This window comes from Beauveria bassiana (genome assembly GCF_000280675.1).
Source record: "Beauveria bassiana ARSEF 2860 unplaced genomic scaffold BBA_S00019, whole genome shotgun sequence".
Classification (NCBI taxonomy): domain Eukaryota; kingdom Fungi; phylum Ascomycota; class Sordariomycetes; order Hypocreales; family Cordycipitaceae; genus Beauveria; species Beauveria bassiana.
In genome coordinates this window covers 518,651-537,042 of record NW_007930854.1, presented here as the reverse complement: position 1 = coordinate 537,042, position 18,392 = coordinate 518,651, and the positions used below count along the sequence as shown (strand labels likewise).

The 18,392-nt window shown below is 54.4% G+C and overlaps 7 protein-coding genes across 7 annotated transcripts; 4 read left to right on the top strand and 3 right to left on the bottom strand.

The window, feature by feature from the left end:
• Positions 1–369: 369 nt before the first annotated feature.
• On the bottom strand, positions 370–4,496 carry BBA_06596 (glucuronyl hydrolase; the record flags this gene model as incomplete). The annotated part of the gene is made up of 7 exons (XM_008601693.1): positions 370–1,748; positions 1,897–2,157; positions 2,218–2,236; positions 2,568–2,634; positions 2,806–3,592; positions 3,663–4,179; positions 4,260–4,496. The coding sequence occupies 7 exons, from the start codon at positions 4,494–4,496 to the stop codon at positions 370–372; spliced, it is 3,267 nt and encodes a 1,088-aa protein (XP_008599915.1).
• A 373-nt stretch (positions 4,497–4,869) lies between these two features.
• Positions 4,870–7,048, top strand: BBA_06595 (hypothetical protein UCP014753; the record flags this gene model as incomplete). Its single annotated transcript, XM_008601692.1, has 2 exons — positions 4,870–5,719; positions 5,778–7,048. The coding sequence occupies 2 exons, from the start codon at positions 4,870–4,872 to the stop codon at positions 7,046–7,048; spliced, it is 2,121 nt and encodes a 706-aa protein (XP_008599914.1).
• Positions 7,049–7,595: 547 nt separating this feature from the next.
• BBA_06594 (Ig domain protein group 2 domain protein) lies at positions 7,596–9,068 on the top strand (the record flags this gene model as incomplete). The annotated part of the gene is made up of 1 exon (XM_008601691.1): positions 7,596–9,068. One exon carries the CDS (start codon positions 7,596–7,598, stop codon positions 9,066–9,068), a length of 1,473 nt encoding a protein of 490 aa, XP_008599913.1.
• A 95-nt stretch (positions 9,069–9,163) lies between these two features.
• Positions 9,164–11,803, bottom strand: BBA_06593 (fungal specific transcription factor; the record flags this gene model as incomplete). Its single annotated transcript, XM_008601690.1, has 7 exons — positions 9,164–9,708; positions 9,767–10,074; positions 10,130–10,474; positions 10,522–11,374; positions 11,426–11,506; positions 11,565–11,635; positions 11,700–11,803. 7 exons carry the CDS (start codon positions 11,801–11,803, stop codon positions 9,164–9,166), a joined length of 2,307 nt encoding a protein of 768 aa, XP_008599912.1.
• Positions 11,804–12,628: 825 nt separating this feature from the next.
• On the top strand, positions 12,629–13,546 carry BBA_06592 (uncharacterized protein; the record flags this gene model as incomplete). Its single annotated transcript, XM_008601689.1, has 1 exon — positions 12,629–13,546. The coding sequence occupies one exon, from the start codon at positions 12,629–12,631 to the stop codon at positions 13,544–13,546; it is 918 nt and encodes a 305-aa protein (XP_008599911.1).
• Positions 13,547–13,681: 135 nt separating this feature from the next.
• On the bottom strand, positions 13,682–14,664 carry BBA_06591 (ribosomal protein L1p/L10e family protein; the record flags this gene model as incomplete). The annotated part of the gene is made up of 2 exons (XM_008601688.1): positions 13,682–14,345; positions 14,423–14,664. The coding sequence occupies 2 exons, from the start codon at positions 14,662–14,664 to the stop codon at positions 13,682–13,684; spliced, it is 906 nt and encodes a 301-aa protein (XP_008599910.1).
• A 1,686-nt stretch (positions 14,665–16,350) lies between these two features.
• BBA_06590 (glutamyl-tRNA synthetase) lies at positions 16,351–18,314 on the top strand (the record flags this gene model as incomplete). The annotated part of the gene is made up of 2 exons (XM_008601687.1): positions 16,351–16,739; positions 16,790–18,314. 2 exons carry the CDS (start codon positions 16,351–16,353, stop codon positions 18,312–18,314), a joined length of 1,914 nt encoding a protein of 637 aa, XP_008599909.1.
• Positions 18,315–18,392: the final 78 nt, after the last annotated feature.

Here is an 18,392-nt window from a genome sequence, read left to right as displayed (position 1 = left end):
AGTTGATTGGACGGATGTACAAATATAATGGGTGTGAGGGAATTATCAAAAGGCACCCTCGACATGGACATGGAAACCTCAGGCGTAATGGTACGAATGCGCAACACGTTGCTTGAGCCGGGAAAGGACTATTTCGGGATACTATTTGTCTTTGAGCATTTGCTCCTCTTCCCTTTTGGCGAGTTTGCTTGCTTTGCTGGAATGTGGCAAGATATAGAAATAATTACAAGGGCCATTTGTCCTACCTAGAATTTGTACAAGAGGCGCATCAATTTGCTTTGAAGTCGGGTGTGTTGCCGCATGGTGTATATATGGCCTTGGTAATGCAATATGTGCTGTACTTGAAACAAGGTGATGAGGTCTCCTGGCTCATACATCTGAGGAGTGTTGTTTGACTTTGCGCAACGAAGCCTGTACAGGATTGGGAGCGTCAAAAATGTCCGTCATCTCCTCGAGGGATCGTCCCTTTGTCTCGACGGAGAAGAGATGGCTGATTGTTGCCTGTATAAGATCCCATACGATGAATACAATGTACGTTTTCCAGCCAATGTCTTGCAGCGCGATGGGGAAGCAAAACTGATTGACAAAGGCTAGACAGTGGACAAAGGCAAAGACAAAGGCCAGGCCCTTGCCGCGCTGCTCGTATGACAGACACTCGACGGGATAGAGGGCTTGCAGCGGTGTCATGCCAAAATTATAGCACCAGCCAAAGATGAAGATGAAGGCGATGCCGGCCGACGCGGCGCTGTGCGCCTTTGTCGCGGCAAAGATGCCTGTGCCGGCTGTGATGCCCGCAAAGCACAGGGAGCAAGCGACCGAGGTCCAGATGCTGGTCGGGCGGCGCCCCATCTTCTCAATGAGACTGGCGCCGACATAGGACGCGACGGCAGAAATGGCGGTGTAGCCGAGATTGATGTTGAGAATTTGGTCGGAGCGCGTCATGCCCGTGGTCATGAGCATGGCGGGCAGGTAGTAGCTCACGACGGCGTTGCCCGAGCACTGGCCCCAGACCGAGGGGATGAGGGCGTTCAGCATACGCCACCGCGCGGCGCGGTTCTTGTACAGGTCGCTGTAGTCCCACCACTTTTTGTCGGAGCCGTTGCGCGAGATGACGTGCCTGTACTCTTGAATCTGCACGCGGACGAGGACGTGCTGCGGGTTGCCGTCGCCGTGGTACTTTGTCAGGAACGCGCGGCTCTCGTGCTCGCGGCCGTGCGCGTACAGCCACCTAGGCGACTCGGGGAAGAAGAGCACAAAGGCAGCGACAATGGCCGGGCAGATGAGCTGGCACCAGACGGGCACGCGCCACTGGGCGTCGCCGGCGTAGCGCACGGATCCGCGCGTGACGCCGGCGGCCATGAGGGCGCCGACGGCGTAGGTGCAGTTGTAAAAGGCGGTCAGGACGCCGCGGTAGGCCGGGGGGCTGATTTCGGCGCACCAGATGGAGCTCGCGCAGCGGACGATGCTGACGCCGAAGCCGAGGAAGAAGCGGCCGGCGACAAAGGTGGGGGTGTCGGCGGCGAGGGCGGAGAGCACGGTGCTGGCGACGACGATGAGGCTGCCGAGGAGGATGCCGGCGCGGCGGCCGCAAAAGTCGCAGGCGGGGCCGGTAAAGGGCAGGGAGACGACGGTGCCGACGGTGTACATGGCGGAGATGTAGCCGAGCTTGGGGCCGGTCTTGCCGACGTTGAAGCGGTCGCGGAAGGATTTCATGGCGGGTAGAGATCCGAAAATGGAACCATCGTAGCCTAGCAGTGGTCGATTAGTTTTTGGTGCGGTCCTTGTCATGTAGACGGAGGAGGGAGGGAGGGAGAGAGGGAGAGAGGGAGAGAGGGAGGGAGGGAGAGAGGGAGAGAGGGAAAGAGGGAAAGAGGGGAAGAGGGACGGGGAGTATACCGTTCATTGTAGAGCACAGAAATGCAACTGCGCAGAAGCAGTACAACTTGAGCAGAGGACGACTGAGTGGTGCAAGCTTTGCTGATGCAATGGCCTCGGCCATTTCCTCGGCTGACGGATGCGCATCGTAGTGCATCACCTCGGCGTCACTTGCCGGGATTTTCTCAATTGAAGACTTGTGCTTCATGGCCGTGGTGTCCGACATGCTGCTATCTCTCTTGTTCCCCGTGGGGTTGATCTGGTTCTGGGGAAAAAGAGAATCTGGGGAAGAAAAAAAAAGACGGGGCCGTGTCAAAAGGACTCGCAGGAACCATTACGTACGGAGAATGCATGTATTTAACTATTAGATGGATTGAGAATACCAGCATGCTGTTGTTGTGTCGTCCAAAGTCGAGCCAGTCAGTCGGTGGCTTGGAAGTCGTTGGCCGGAGCAAAGACCCGGTCTGCCTCCGACGCTCCGATGAGGCGGGCCTGTGCGGGCATGGGCAGGCCATCCGATGTGACCGGCGCCATCAAAAGGGCCATGCATGTACTATTGAGGCTATTGCCGGGACCAAGTTCCTAATACAACTGCGGGGAATCCTAGCTAGCTTTTTATTGGAAGGCGTTTTAAGTTGCTTCATGTCAATAATTATGCAGTCAAAAAGACGTCTTGTCTTGTCTACTCATACCGGCACAGGTCTCTGTGTAAACTGCAACATGACAACAGTGCCTGTGATGATGACGAGAAAAGAAAAACTTAAAAAAAAAAAATATATAGTGTTAAATGTCATAAACATTGATATATCTAGATAATCTAGCAATCAGTGTCCGAGTACAGTAACCCTTTATGCATAGCCAAACTGCAGCAATCTATTCCCAAACTCCAGCAGGTAATAGTCTGCATACACCAGTCCGTGGTCCGCATACCTGTCTGTCCAGCTCTCATTATTATTCGCCGTCGAGCATCTCAAAATACACTCAAACGACTCCGCCTCTGAATCCGGCGGCGCCCGTCTCGCAACCACGCTGGCCGTTTCAGCGCCGCCTTCCTCCTCCTCCTCCTGCTGCTGCTGCCCGACGAGCTCAACCCTATCCGCCGCGTAGCACAGCGCAATGGTATCGCTCACAATCGCCAGCGCAGCCCCGTGGTACTTTTCAAACAGCGCAGCGTTGCCCTCGGCCGCTACAGCCTGAGCAATCAACAGCATCCCGTTGGCCGCAATCACACCCGCCGACGCATCGCGCAGCGGCTTCGCCTCCTCGTCCTCGTCCACGGGAGCGTCGAAATCCCACAGCGGCACCAGCCGGCCGGCGCGCACACCAGGCCGCACCTCTTGCTCTGTGCAGGCTGGGGCCTCCTGCAGACGTAGCAGAAAGTAGTCGGCCAGGCCGCAGGCGGTGCGTAAAAACTCGGCGTCGCGCGTCCAGGCGTGCGTCTGCGCAAAGCCCAGAATGGCCCACGCCTGGCCGCGCGACCAGGTCGAGGTGGCCGAGTAGCCCTGCGCGGTGAGGCGCTCGCGGATCGCGCCCGTCTGGGGACACAGGTTGGCGACGTGGCACGTCGAGTACAGCAGAGGGTGCTTGGATGAGCCGGGCACGCTGGGCTCTTCGGGGCGCAGGTGTGTCTTGCGGATGGTGTGGGCATGGGTGGTGGCAATGTCGATGAGGTGCTGGGAAGACGCGTGGTGGCCTGCGTAGTACAAAAGGTCCAAATCTGACAAGGTATTGAATGGTAAGCAAATCATGAAATAAGAAGGAGCCTGAGGAGGCCAACTAGAACTTACTGCACATGCTGTCGATGATGACGAGAAATTCCGAGTCCATGTCAATGTAGTTGTTGCCGTTATTGACGAACCGGTCCCAGCTCCGTATGGCCTTGGTCGTCTCGCTGTACCTGCTCGCCAAGCTCTCCGCCGCATGGACAATGGCATCGAGACTGCGCGCGTCGCCCGTGAGCTCAAAGTCGCGCCGCAGCGCCGGCTCGACAATGAAGCCGATATCGTGCGTGTCCCTGCGGCTCGACATGCCGTGCAGCGGCGCCGCCCACCGCCGACACACGGCGAGCAGCTCCGATCGCAGGCGCTTCCGCAAGTCTGCTGCTGCTGCTGCGCCATCTTCGTCGCCGCTCTTGTCGGCAGCAGCAGTTAAAAAGGCGTGCGGATACCGGACGGCTCGCTCGAGCAAGCAGTACAGGCTGCCGGGGAAGAAGCCGCAGGTCCAAAACTCGGCGTCTCGGTAGAGATAGTGCCCTGCTTGGGGACCGGTCTGCGGGCATGTTTCGGGGAATGATTGCGGGGGATCCTATTACACATTCAGTAAATCGTTTTTTTGTATCTTCTTTTTTTAGAAAAAGAAAAAAAGGTTTCGTGCGTTGTGCTCACCTCGCGCGCGAGGTGGTCGATGGCTGTCTTCCAGATTTTGATTATTACATTGTCGCAAAAGAGCTTCGACAGGTAGTCGGCACCCAAAGTTTGACTGGCACTAGTGACTTTGCTTGCGCTTTGCGATTCAGCTTGTACTCTCGTATTTTGCTTCATATCTTCGACTTTGTCCCAAGATTCACCAGCGCTTTTCAGGTTGTTGCTCGAAGCAGTAGTCGGCACTGTTGAGGGGCTCATGGTGTTGTACAAGTTCAGGTCCTGTAGAACTGGTAGACGTACACACTGGCAGCGTTTTATCAAAAGTGTCCGACTTTTTAATTACAAGCAAATATTTCGCACTCAATGTGAGAAACCGTCGCTTTACTAAAGCGTCTACAACCTAGTTGCCGATCACAGCCGGACCAATAGTGGGCCGTGGCCGGAGACGGGGCCGCACCGCTCCCGGCCTCCGAGGAATTAGCGCAGGGGGCTTGAAATAGTGACATGTTACTTACATCGAATATTCTGCAGTCGTACACAAGATCTTGTCAGCCGATCAGCCGTGTCAGCCTCCTCAAATCATCAGCATCGTCCTCAGCTTCCTCCTTCCACCACATCAGCAAACCCAAGCATGCCGCCACTGCCCGGCTTTTCAGACAATGGCTTCTCCAGCCGCACCGACACTGTCGCAGCATCCCAAGCACTCCTAAGACCTCTCATTCCATACTTTTCCCCAGGGAAAGCTCGTGTCAGGATTCCAGTCACATCCGGTGCTCACTTTGATGACACTGCTGCTGAGCTAGAGGGATACGCACGCCCGCTATGGGTGGTGGCGACTCTTCTCGCGTCTCAGCAGCGCAACGCAGAAGAGTACGACACGACATCTGACTCACTTGTCACCCACTGGATAAAAGGGCTTGAGCATGGCGTCGACCCGTCTCATCAAGAATATTGGGGCGCCATTGGCGATTGGGATCAGCGCATGGTCGAAGCAGAAGTAATTTCCTTTGCGCTCCTCTCTGCGCCAGACTATTTCTATAAGCCGTTGCCTGAAATCGCAAAGTCGAACCTCAAGGCATGGCTGGATTGCCTGAATAGAAAGGTTATGCCAGAAAACAACTGGCGTTGGTTCCGTGTCTTTTCTAATCTCGCCCTCATCAAAGTATGTGGCGCGGATGAGGATGAGTATTTTTCACTCATTGATAAGGACTTGGATACTCTCGATAAGTTCTATATTGGTCAGGGTTGGTCCAGCGATGGAGTCTGGCGCCCAGCGAGAGCCGACGCAGAATCGGAGGGCAAAGGCGAGGACGCTGCTCGGGGGCGACACGCAGACTACTATTCCGGCAGTTTTGCCATCCAATTCAGCCAAATAATGTACGCCAAGCTTGCTGCTGATATTGACAGTACAAGATGCGAAATCTTCAAGAAGAGAGCACACCAGTTTATCCGGTCGTTCTGGGCGTATTTTGATATTGACGGTATGTCATCTTCTAGTGCTCGGGGCGCTCCCTTGCCTGAGGACTAACTATTGACCAGGTGCGGCCATTCCTTTCGGTCGCTCCCTGTGCTACAAGTTCGCAATGGGGGCTTTTTACGCAGCGTTTTCTTATGCAGGGCTATGTGATGATTCCCATCCTCTGACCTCGCATGGCTCAGTAAAGGGCATGCTGCTTCGCCACCTACGATGGTGGGCAGCGCATTCCCAAGACAGCTTCTGGCCCGACGGGACGCTGAATATTGGCTATCTATACCCAAACATGTACATGAGTGAGAATTACAATTCTCCACAGTCGCCGTACTGGGCCCTTAAATCATTGATTGTCATTGCTCTGGCGGAAGATGATCCATTCTGGGCGGCGCAAGAGCTGCCACACCCTTTGGACGAGACGAGCACAGAACCGGGCGAAACAGGCATACAGGTTGTCAAGCCAGCGCGCCAGATTGTTTGCAATCACACAAGCGGCAATCATCACTTTCTCCTCTCCTCGGGCCAATTTTGCGTGTGGCCGATGAAAGCGACTCAGGCCAAGTACGCCAAGTTTGCATATTCATCTGCATTCGGTTTCAGTGTGCCTACCGGCCCTTTACTTGCTCATATCGCCCCCGACAGCACTCTGGCGCTGTCTCGGGACGCAGGCGAGACATGGACGACAAGGTGGATATCCATTGGAGAAACAGAATTCCCTGCTGTACAAGTGCAAGGGCACAAGACTGGTGTGACAGCCATGGTCAGCCGGTGGAAGCCGTGGTCATCGGCCAACATTACCGTCGAGTCGACGATAATTCCCCCTTGCGACAAATGGCCAGATTGGCATTTGCGAATCCACCGCATCCGGTCTGAGACTCCTTCAGATATACCCTTGACTGCGGTTGAAGGTGGATTTGCTATTTCCGCGCCCAGAAAGACCGATGACCGCATCATTCAAACCACAAAGCTGCCAGGAGCCAATCATGTGCCTTTTGAGAAGCTAGGCGGAAACAGCAGGGCTATTGAGACTGCAGAGGCCGCGCTTATCGTGTCCGAGGCTGGGGCTAGTGGAATCACTAACTTGAGGCCCGCGGACAAGGGCGCTATATCCCGCGGCGATGTTATGCGTCCAGACCCAAATACGAACATTATGACGACCAAGACAATGATACCCAATATTCGGCATGAGGAACGGTCGCTTGGCTCGACGGGATTCACTATCGCGTCCGCCATCTTTGCGATCGCCGGGAAGCAGGATAATATGAATGAAGTCGAAGCGAAGTGGCGTAGACGGCCGATGCTTTCATTTACGAAAGAAGGGACAATGGTCATCTCATAGAATGGCAGGTCATTGTTAAAGATTGATAACAGAAGCAAGGTCTGGTATATGCAGTACCATCTGCTATTCAGTATTACATTACAGCTGATAAAAATACCTCCCACTGCCTGGATACCCGCCATTCCATGTAATGGTATCACAAGGCGGAGATTAGTCTATTGTCTGCAGTGGGCTACAAAATGCTCATTAGGCTGGATTCAGCGCGACTTATAACTGCCGGTCCTACTCCAACGATATGTAGCACCATTATGCCGAAGGGTGTATGTCCCGTCGGCAAAAGCAATAAAAAGGCCCCAGTCATCGATAGTTCTAGATTTAGTGCGGGGAGCTCCTATTTATTAAATTCGGCGCCCGGAGGCGGCCCGGGATCAGTCCCCTTTCGAGACAAGATGACTGCCACAAAGCTTGGAGTTTCACTTTCAGCTTCGCACGAACTTGGGTTTGATGGGATCTATAAAACTCACCCTTAGCGAAGCATGATTTTGCACTGTGATTTCGACCAAGGCATCAAAAGGGAGCTGCGTCTTTCCTAGCTCTACAGGCAATAATGCTTTACTTTGTCCGGTCCTTGGGCGCCGTTGGCGCCCTCGTCTCGGTCGCTCAAGCCACTCAATACTATATCGATTGCTCTGCATCCTCAAGCGGCTTGGGCACACTCGCAAGCCCCTGGAACAGCCTTGCGCAAGCAAACACACCCACCTTTCAGCCCGGCGACATTATTGCCTTGAGGGCCGGTACCGAGTGCGTTGGCGTGCTCTCGCCACAGGGCGTCGGGACGGCCAAAGCCGTGATTCAAATCACAAAGTACTCATCAGACGACGGCGCGCACGCCAACCCCATCATCAACGGCAACGGGGCGGCCGCGGCCGTCACCCTGACCGACCAGGACCACTGGCGCATCTCCCACCTCACCGTGACCAACCCGGCGAGCAATCTCAGAGCGCGCCAGGGCATTCACGTCACCGCGAGCGATGGCACGACACACACGGGCATCACCATTGACGGCAACACGGTGCACCACGTCGCCGGCCAGACCGACAAGGACAAGCACACCGACGCCTTTGTGCTCTCGTGCGGCATCCTCGTCGACGTCGACGCCAAGACCAGCAGCCGCTACGACGACGTTCTCGTCCGGGGCAACACCGTGTCCGACTGCGGCGGCGGCGGCATCAAGGTGCGCGTCGGCACCTCCATGACCTCGCGGGGGCACCGCACGCGCATTACGCAAAACACGGTGCGCGCGTGCGGCGGCGACGGCATCATTGCCTCCTTTAGCCACACGCCGCTCCTCGACTACAACACGGCGGCGGACCTCGGCACGGGCGCGTACCCGTGGACCGGCGGCAACTTTGCCGGCATCTGGGTGCTCGGCGACCACGACCCCACGATAAGCCACAACGTCGTCTACGGCAGCGTCATGTCCAAGTTTGACAGCCAGGCGTTTGACTGCGACTGGGGCAACACGGGCACCTGCACCGTCGAGTACAATTTTAGCCGCGACAATGCCGGCGGCGCGTTTCTCAACTGCGACGGCTGCGGGGACTACTCGGGCGGCGCGAACCAGGTTATCCGGTATAATGTGTTTCAGAATGACTGCCGCATCTACAGCAACGGCGAGAAGCCGACCTTGTCCTTTTACCAAAACGTCTGGTACTGCGATAAAAAGAGCTTTAACCTGACGCTGCCGCCAAAAACCCAGTTTATCAATAATATTATTGTCGGCAACGGCAAGTCCTCGCTTCCGAATCGTAGTGGTGTTGAATGGAAGTCAAACGTCTTTCACAATGTCGACCGTCCCACCAACAACGGCATCAAAGGGGATCCAGAGTTTGTCAACCCTGGGACTGATGGCGAGACCTTGGAGTCGGCTGCAGGATACCGTCTCAAGTCGAGCTCGCCCGCGCTGCACAACGGCCAAGTCATCTCGAACAATGGCGGCGTCGATTTCTTTGGCAACCCCGTGTCGCAGACGTCGAAGCCAAACATAGGAGCTTATGAAGGTCCAGGTGTGTCGAAATAGTATAACCATCTCATGGTAGTTTGATACACGAGTACATAAGTTCAATACAAGGATATGCTTTGCTGCACAGGGATTACTTGGATAGACTCTGCTCCTCAGCTTGTCCCCCGCTGCCGTCTCTCTTGCGCGCGTGCTCTTGACTCGAGCTTTCGTAGCTCCGCCATAAAATCAAAGTCCGTCTCATCTTCCGCAGTCGATTCCGCTGCGCCCTTTTCAAGTTGGTCGTCCTGTGTGCCCGAGTTTTCAAGGACTGGCTGGTCACTGGTCAGCAAGCCTCGATCAAACTCCAGTGGCGACTCTTGATCCAGAAGGTTTATGCCAAACACGCTGCCACCGCTAGATGGTGAAGTTGAGAAGGGATGCAGCATGGTGGAAAAGTCCACCATGTTCATCAGTGGCTGCTCGTTGGGGGCTGTCGACACCGTTCCTGGCACAATGGCTGGTGCCACGTTTCTGACCCCGGTTTCTTCGGTCGACTCTTTCTGCGCGATGAGTGCCTTTCGAAGCCTCATTGCGGGATCTTCTGCATTGAAATTTTGCATCTGCCCCTCCTTGAAAACTGATATTCGACTCGAAACCTCCAGTAGTAGTGCAACCAGGGAAGTTGCAGTCTCGGACACCCTTGTAGTATTCCATTCTTCTCGACAGATTCAATCAGCAACTTGGGAACGCATGCGCAATGTGTTATAGTCACTTACGCAGTAAGACTTTTCCAGCAATGTACATGCAAAGTACAAATTGATGCGGTGGAATCCCGGAGCTTGCTTCCAAGAAACGCCTGGCAATGCGATCAATCTTCATGGCGGCCATGACACAAGCTTCCTTGGACGCGCCAGATACGAGCGACGACAGCCACGCTCGCGCTTGCCGCGGTGGGCATGCGAGCCGACTGTGTAGGGTTATTATGGCTGCATTGTGTGTCATGTGCGCAATTGTCAAGTTGGGGTCAATATAACCATCCACCACGCGGACCTCTCGCCAGCGATGCGTCAAGCACAGCTCCCATCTAGCACGAGTCAGTACTTGTGACAGTTCAGGCTTGTAGGAAGTCCTTGACCTACTGGAGAAGTCGCGAATCTAGTTGTCGAAACTTGTGCAGCCAACCTGAGAGCTGCGATGCACTGTCCGGCTCCAGAGGATGTCGTTCGTGAAATTTGGAAACTAGATAAAGCGACTCTGTTGCTTCAATCGTGTAGGCTAGCCCACCAATACCAGTCGGCCCTTGTGAGTCATTATAGACTGGTGGAAAGGGTGCATCCTCAGTGTCCGCAATGGCATCCAGGTCATCTTGGGTTTGCTCGTGAATTTTGAAGAATGATGTCTCGACGCATTGGTCAAGTTCCCACATACATCCATCGCATGGTAGTCGTCTTTGTATACTCTTACTAGATATATTCGGGTTTGATCTGTGTCTGTGTCAGCTTTCTCCCATCGGTCTCTTCTCGAGACTTACCCAGTCGCAATGCTGCAGAATCTGTCGAGAAGAAATGCTCCCCAAAATACGCGCCGACGCTCTTCCACCTCTACCCACGCAGTTGGGGGATCAAGCGGCTCTGTGGGCTGTGAGAAGAATGCAGCCAGGTGGTGATTTTCTCTTTTCTCTTCGGCATTCAGCTGCAGCCCCTCAATCTTGCGACATATAATAGAAACAAGAGACCATGGCGAGCGACTCAAGCCTCGTTTGATGGTATCGAATGTAACAAGAATCAGGGCTTGTATGGCTTCTTTTGAGCTGCTTTCTATCGCTGAAATGACAACGCTTTGGCGCAGCTGCGACAGATGGTTGTCTAGGTCTTCGGAGCGACAAGTCTCGGCTGATACACCAGCGTAGGGCAAAGCCATGGCAGTAATGGCCTTTAATACGAGAACAATCCCTGGCGGTCGGTCTGCCTCGCGCGCTCTCCTGAGGAATGTTGCGGGATGCAAAACTGGTATCCAAGGATGTATCAACTTGAAGTAAACCTCTAGGATAGTCTCAACGGGCGCAAGTTGCGGGGTGGCGTATAAAGTACTTGTTGAGACGCAGATTCTTTTTGGCGGGCGATCATCGGAAACCTTTAGGTCTTCCTTGTACGCTCGTTTTCTTTTGGATGGAAACAACTCTGAAGTTTCAACAACATCACATGCATCTGCTTCTTGAGTCGAGGCCACCACGTCCAACAGAGCTTGTTTCACTTTCTCGGTAGAGGTAGCGAAATCAGTAGACGTGAAGCTTTGTTGAAAAGAGCTGGCTTTGGTCGTATTTCGGCCTTTTATGAGTTGCTGCATCAAAACGCTTTGTCCCAGAAACATGTTTTCGATTGTGTCTGTCAGTTCCATTAGCCGCCAAAAGGTAAAGAGCGGTTCCTGCCACTGACCAATTCGTTGGCTTAGTCGCTCTATGACACCGATCTTGACGCCGCCTTTGGACCGCTTATCTTCGTAGACGCAGTCGGCACCTGAAGCCACCGACTTATCAGCACATCAGGGGCTCCGACTGATATTAACAGAGCTCACCTGACTTGAGGCACTGAGAGCATGGCCGTTGTCTGGAGCACTTTGCTTTCTTCTTGCGACACAGTTGACATCTATTTCAAGCTAAAGCATCAGCATCGGTAGAGCTTTTTAAGCCCTGAACTAGGTCGCACTTACGCTGGAGTCTCATCCGATACCGCACCAGGCAAGCCCTGGCTTTGAGGAAGTTCTTCCCAGTCCCCCTCTCCTACATGAGGCTCTATATCAATGGATACGGACATTGATTCAGCCGAGTAGAATCTTTGATGTGCTTGTCCAATAATTGAAGCTCAGTAGGTGCGTCCCAAGGATGCAAGAGGCCAAGCTTGCGTCCCCCTCCCCCTCCCCCTCCCCCTCCACCGTTGGGGGTACCCCAAGTTGTTACCGCGGAATGTGGCGCTTTTCCCCGGGTTCTGGAGACATGATTGCTGCAAGCCACCCCAGCACGGATGGCAACAGGCAAGTAGCCAGCGAAAGAACCCCTCGACCCCCACAACATTAGATAGATACGGAGAAGGCATGTTTGCATCCCGGGCAAAGAGAGCAAAATGAAGGCGATTCTGGTCCAGGATGCAAGAAAGATGCACTAATAGGCTCTGAAGTGTATTTACCGTACTGAGTTACCTTTGCCAGAGCATGAAAGAGGCTGCGAGGTTGGCTGTGTAGCAACTTAACGTTGTCGCTCTCACCAGCTCTACCCTATACCATAATTCCCATTAATGTCGGAGGATCAAGGAAGCGAGTCTCGCGCCGTGTCGAGCTAATGACGTTCTTTTGTACACAAGAGATAGAGGAGAGGCTTCTTGAATGCGGCGAAAAATCCGTCATCCGTAGGGTTGGCGTTGTGAACATCAGATCTATCCTTACATCACTACCTAGCCCGTGGAGCCTACCTTACCCCTGCGTGATGGGCAAACGAGTGCCCACACCCAGGCTGCTCTCTCGAAACAAACACACACACGCAGCTATCACAACCACTTTTCTCAGAGCTTTGCGACTTCCGGACTCGGGGTCTCCGGTCCTCATCACGAAATTCGAGAGCAGCCACATTTCACAGAGCCACTAGAATGGCAAACACACTAGATCGGGCGCTGCCCGCGCGAGGGAGGCCATCCGCCTTCAACCTCTCCCCAGACTCCTCCGACCTCGACGACGACGACGACGCGCCGCTGCCCTTCCCCGAGGCCCTCCCCCGCTCCGACTTTCTCACACCCGACTTTGACCCCGCCGCCTACCTTTCCGCGCTGCCGCACCGGCACCAGACGCTCGAGGACCTGCGCGCCGACCTGCGCGACCGCAGCGCCGCCATCAGCAGCGAGCTGCTCGAGCTCGTCAACGCAAACTCGTCCACGTTTCTGTCGCTCGGCACCAATCTCCGCGGCGGCGACGACAAGGTCGAGGACGTGCGCGTGTCGCTGCTGGGCTTCCGTCGCGCCGTCGAGGACGTCAAGGCCAAGGTCGCGACGCGGCGCGCCGAGACGGACGCGCTCACCGCGGAGCTGCGCGGCGTGCGGGCGAGCATCGAGTTGGGCCGCACGCTGGTCGAGGTTGCAGAGCGCCTGTCGTCGCTGGAGGAGAGGCTCGCGCTGAGCGGTGTGCCCAAGACGAGGGACGGGGCGGAGCAGAAGGCCGATTCGGCGGACAACGACGATGACGACGAGGAGGAGAGTGAAGAAGAGGATGCAGATGAAGACGAACAAGTACAAGGGCTGGTGGGAAGCACACCGACTGTGCTGATGACGCTCGCGCAGGACTATAATACCGCCGAGGCGCTGCAAAGATCACTTCCAATGCTTGCGTTTACGGCCAAGCTGGAGACAAGATTGGCCAAATGTCGAAAAACGTTGCTGCTGGACCTTGGCAACGCGCTACAGGAGAGTCGCAAGGCAGGCGTCACGGCACAAAATAGAGTCTTGAAATATCTCGCCATCTATAGAATATTGGGCGCCCAGGACGAGGCAGTCAAGGCAGTCAAAACAAAATAGAAAACGACAATGACTTTCTGAATGAGTCACTTCTAATCCTGGTCCACTGTGCTTTACATATCAAATCGCTGATGCTGTTTATTCAGTAGTTCAAATATGATACAGGTAATACACAGTGCTGCCCCTTGTACTGTTTTACATGGCGCCCGATAATTGTTCAGCTGTAACCGTTTCGCCCTCCTCTACCAGCTTGCCGCTCAAGCTGACAGCAGGCCCATTTGTCGTGCTAAGAATGACATCGTGCACCTCCTTGTGCGACTCTTCCGAGATTTGGGCGCACTCGGCCTTGATCTTGGTCATGACGGCCGTGATATTGGCCTTGAGCTGCTCAGGTGTATGGCCGAGCTGGCCAATGGCCATGCGAACGACACCCTGGCGCTCACGGTAGTCGGCCGAGCCGGCGGCGTCACGGATTGACTTGGCCACGTCGCTGACTATAGTCCTCATGCGCGCCGAGGGCATCAGGCCCTTGGGGCCCAGTATGCGACCCAGGCCGGCTTTTTGCAGCACCTGCTCGCTGCCCTCGTGGCACAGGAGGCGGTCAAAGTTGATATTCTCCTTGCGAATCTCCTCAAATAGCGACTCCTCGCCCACAGCGACGGCTCCCGCGGCGGACGCGGCAGCGGCCACCGCGCTGCCCTCCTTGCAGACGACGGCGATGCGCAGGTCGGTGCCGACGGGGTGCGGTAGACGCAGGCTGCTCTTGACGACGGGGCCGTTTCGGGCAGTTTTTAAGTTGATGGCAAGATCGTATTTGATGGACGCGGGAGGCTGGCCGACTTCGTATGCGCGGAGGATTCTGTATCCCGATTAGTCTGGTTGCTCTGCTCGACGGCTGTCGCGTGACGTGGCTCCCACGCAGTTGGGTCGTAGTACCTCATGGCCTCAACAAGCGAGAATCTTGGGAATTCTCTCTTGTCGAGGTTGTGACGTCGAAAATCCTTTGGTATAGCCTTTTTCTTGGCGGGACCCTTTTTGATGCGGACGACGGAAGCATGGCGTGTTTGTACCAGAGCGGCTGGGGTTAGGTAGCCAGGGGCCATTGATGTTGTCGGCCGTGAGGCATGTAAAAGGCTCAGTCTGGCCATCGAGGCCAGACATTTATCGACCGGAGCCATGTTGTATAATGTGTCGTGTTGCGTGTCGAATCGCAAAGTAGTCGAAGCTCCTGTCGCAAAATGGAGCTGCATCTCGAAAAAGTCTTTGTGCCTCGTTAGTTAGGCGTAAAGGCTCTTATCGATAGTGCCGTAGTAGCTGAGGCCGTCAACTCAGCGCAGCCATCATCTCCTTACAAAAAAGATGGATTCTGGTCAAAACTTTGCAAAGGCCAGTCTTGGAGCAATCACGATCTGAAAAACTCATCTATAATTGGATACCACAGGCCATTGTTGTGCTGAAGTGATTTATTATCTAGCCGTGTGCTTGACATTGCGATGTGGTTTCATGATGGCTAAGGACAGAGACAGCGCCCGGACGTTCTCGCTGAAGCTTGAACAAATCATGCTCAAACACCCTATTGGCCTTTCTACCGACTACGGTCGAGACTTCCACGAGGATGACGAAGTCGCAGCCCCATCTGTCGTGGTTGCTACTTCAATAATGTGAGCTGGACGATGAACATGCCAAGCTAATTCGGAGCTTCGGGGGCGAGAAGGACCCTGTTCTGGGGTTACGCAGATCTTCGACCACCAGCTGCTTATTTCATTGGCATGTCTGGATGGTTTCTTCCCTAACGGCAGACTATGAAGATGTGCAAGTGCTATAGTCGACAAAAACTATCCGCTTATATGGCATGCACATCTTCTCCAATTTGCGACGGTTCATCTCTCTGCCTCAACGATCATGAAATGTTTCCTCGATCGACTTGCACAGTTCGCAGTCTTTTGCCCTGTTCACCACCTGCCACAAATTTCTCCACTGCCTTACTTATACAGAGCAGATAAATCCGGGGTATAGGAGGTCAGGCAGATCATCGTCGTCAAATCTGAAAAGTATAAGTAGCTAGAACAGACGCCGCTCATGTTCGTTGCTGTACAAGAATTGCACGTAGAAGCTACGACTCATCCTAGCCGCACTGCCAGGTTGGCTCCCGGTCTCCATCACCGACCGAACTTCGGATCACTTTTATTTCATTGACTATTGATTACTATTTTTCAATCCCTCTTTTATGTTTAATCTTCTATCTGACTTCCCTAATTCGTGATTTTGCAAGTAAGTAGCCGTACTTGGGCTTCCCTGCCAAGGCGAGTCATCTCAGTCAAGGTGTCGTAGTAAAAATGCGGATCCACACCTTCATTGATGTGAATTAGGCCCTATATACGTCCATACACCCCCCAGTTTATCAGAAGGCTGATTCTTTTCCTTCTGATGGAGTGCTGCTTAGGACGTGTTTATTAGGCAACCTGAGACGGCTTTTCTGACTTAGTGGCCGTCCCCCACTAGTAGCTGCCCGCCCGTAAGACTTATTATTTTAGTAGCGGGGGGAGTTAAACGCAGGACCTTCTTCGTAGTAATTTTTAAGATGATAGCGCAGATGGGTAGAAGTTACTAGTCTCTGGTCTTATTGACCACTTGACCACCCGGGCTCATAACTGTCGTAGTAAAAATGCGGATCCACTCCTTCATTAATGTGAATTAGGCCCTATATACGTACATACAAGGTGTATCCGCAGCTAACTGTGTTACCCCGCCAAAAAGCCCCTCCATCAAGCCCCCCACCATCACGAAAACCCAGTGACTCAAAACTTGACTTTAACCACTGGATCTTTCCCAATCAACTTCATTGCGTCACGAATACAATCACGATGAAGCACGACGAGCTCGAGAGAGTGGCTGCCGGCCTCGGTGGCGACTTTCGCTCCATTGAGCCCCATCTGCGCAACATCGATAAGCACTTGACACTGCGAACCTACCTCGATGGCTTCAGCCTGAGCCCAATCGACACCAAGGCCTGGCAGAGTCTGCGCGGAAATAAGGCAGCTATGGGCTTCATCCGCAAGAACACGCTCGGCAACTTGTCTCGATGGTTTAGCTATATTGAGCAGGCGCATCCTGAGCTCGGACAGGAAGCCAAGGCTGCCGACGCCGCCTCCAAGGCCAAGACAGCGGCTGCTAGCAAGGCTGGCGCCAACTACAACCTCGCCCTCCAGGATGCCGACAAGGGCGTCGTCACCCGTTTCCTTCCCGAGCCTTCGTAAGGCTTAAACACACTATCTGTCCCGCAATACCTACTGACTCTTACAGTGGCTACCTTCACATTGGACACGCCAAGGCGGCCCTCCTCTCCGACTACTTTGGCCATGTCGCCTACAAGGGCCAGATGCGCCTCCGTCTCGACGATACCAACCCCTCCAAGGAGAAGCAGGAGTTCCAGGACGCCATTGTCGAGGACCTCGCTCTGATGGGAATCAAGCCCGACACTCTGACCTACACTTCCGACTACTTTGACTACCTGTACGACATGTGCATCAAGCTGATCAAGATGGGCAAGGCCTACGCCGACGACACTGATCAGGAGACGATGCGTGACGAGCGCATGCATGGCCGTCCCTCCAAGCGCCGCGACCGAACCGTCGAGGAGACCCTGCGCATCTTTGAGGAGATGAAGAAGGGCACCGAGGAGGGTCTTGCCAATTGCATCCGCGCCAAGCTGTCTGTCGACAACCCCAACAAGGCCATGCGTGATCCTGTCATCTATCGTTGTAACGTCGAGCAGCCTCACCACCGTACTGGCCGCAAGTGGAATACGTACCCCATGTACGATTTCGCTTGTCCCGTCGTGGACAGCCACGAGGGCGTCACCCACGCCCTCCGTTCCACCGAGTACACCGACCGCAACCCCCAGTACCAGTGGTTCATTGATACTCTGGGCCTTCGACAGGTACACATGTGGGACTTTTCCCGCCTCAACTTTATCAAGACTTTCCTTTCCAAGCGCAAGCTCGCCAAGCTTGTTGACAGCGGCAAGGTCTGGGGCTGGGACGACCCTCGCATGCCCACTATCCGTGGTGTCCGCCGTCGCGGTATGACGGTGGCTGCGCTCCGTGATTTCATTATCAAACAGGGCCCTAGCCGTAACATTGTCTCCATGGACTGGACCACTTTCTGGGCTGCCAACAAGAAGGAGATTGACCCCATTGCTCCCCGCCATACTGCTCTGCTCAAGAAGGACCTGGTTAAGGTGGACCTGTCTGGCTCCGAGACACCCTCTGGTGTCGTTGTGGAGGAACGCCCCAAGCACCCCAAGAATGCCGACGTCGGTAACAAGCAGGTGTACTTTTCTCCTCAGATCTACCTCGACCAAGCCGATGCCAAGACTTTCAAGCCTGACGAGGAGATTACTCTCATGGGCTGGGGCAACGCGTTTGTCCGCGACATTCCCACTAACGACCCCATCCCCAGCTTGAAGCTCGAGCTTAATCTCAAGGGTGACTTCAAGACGACTGAGAAGAAGGTTACCTGGCTCTCGGCTCAAGGCTTCGACTTGGTGCCTGCGGAGCTGTGGGAGTTTGACTACCTCATCACCAAGGACAAGCTTGAGGAGGAGGATAACCTCGAGGACTATCTCAACCCCAACACTGCTAGCATGGAGGAGGCTGTCTGCGACCCCGGCGTGGGCAAGCTCAAGAAGGACGACATTATCCAGCTCGAGCGTCGTGGTTTCTTCCGCGTTGACAAGGGCCTCGGCGATTGGGCCGCGGGTGAGGCAGGCGAGAAGGGACCCCGCGTTGTCTTGTTTGCAATCCCTACTGGCAAGGGCGGAAAATAAAATGCAAAAGTAGCAAACCGCATATACATGAATAAAATGACTTTATGGGACCAAAGGTATCTACATTCTATTCCCGAA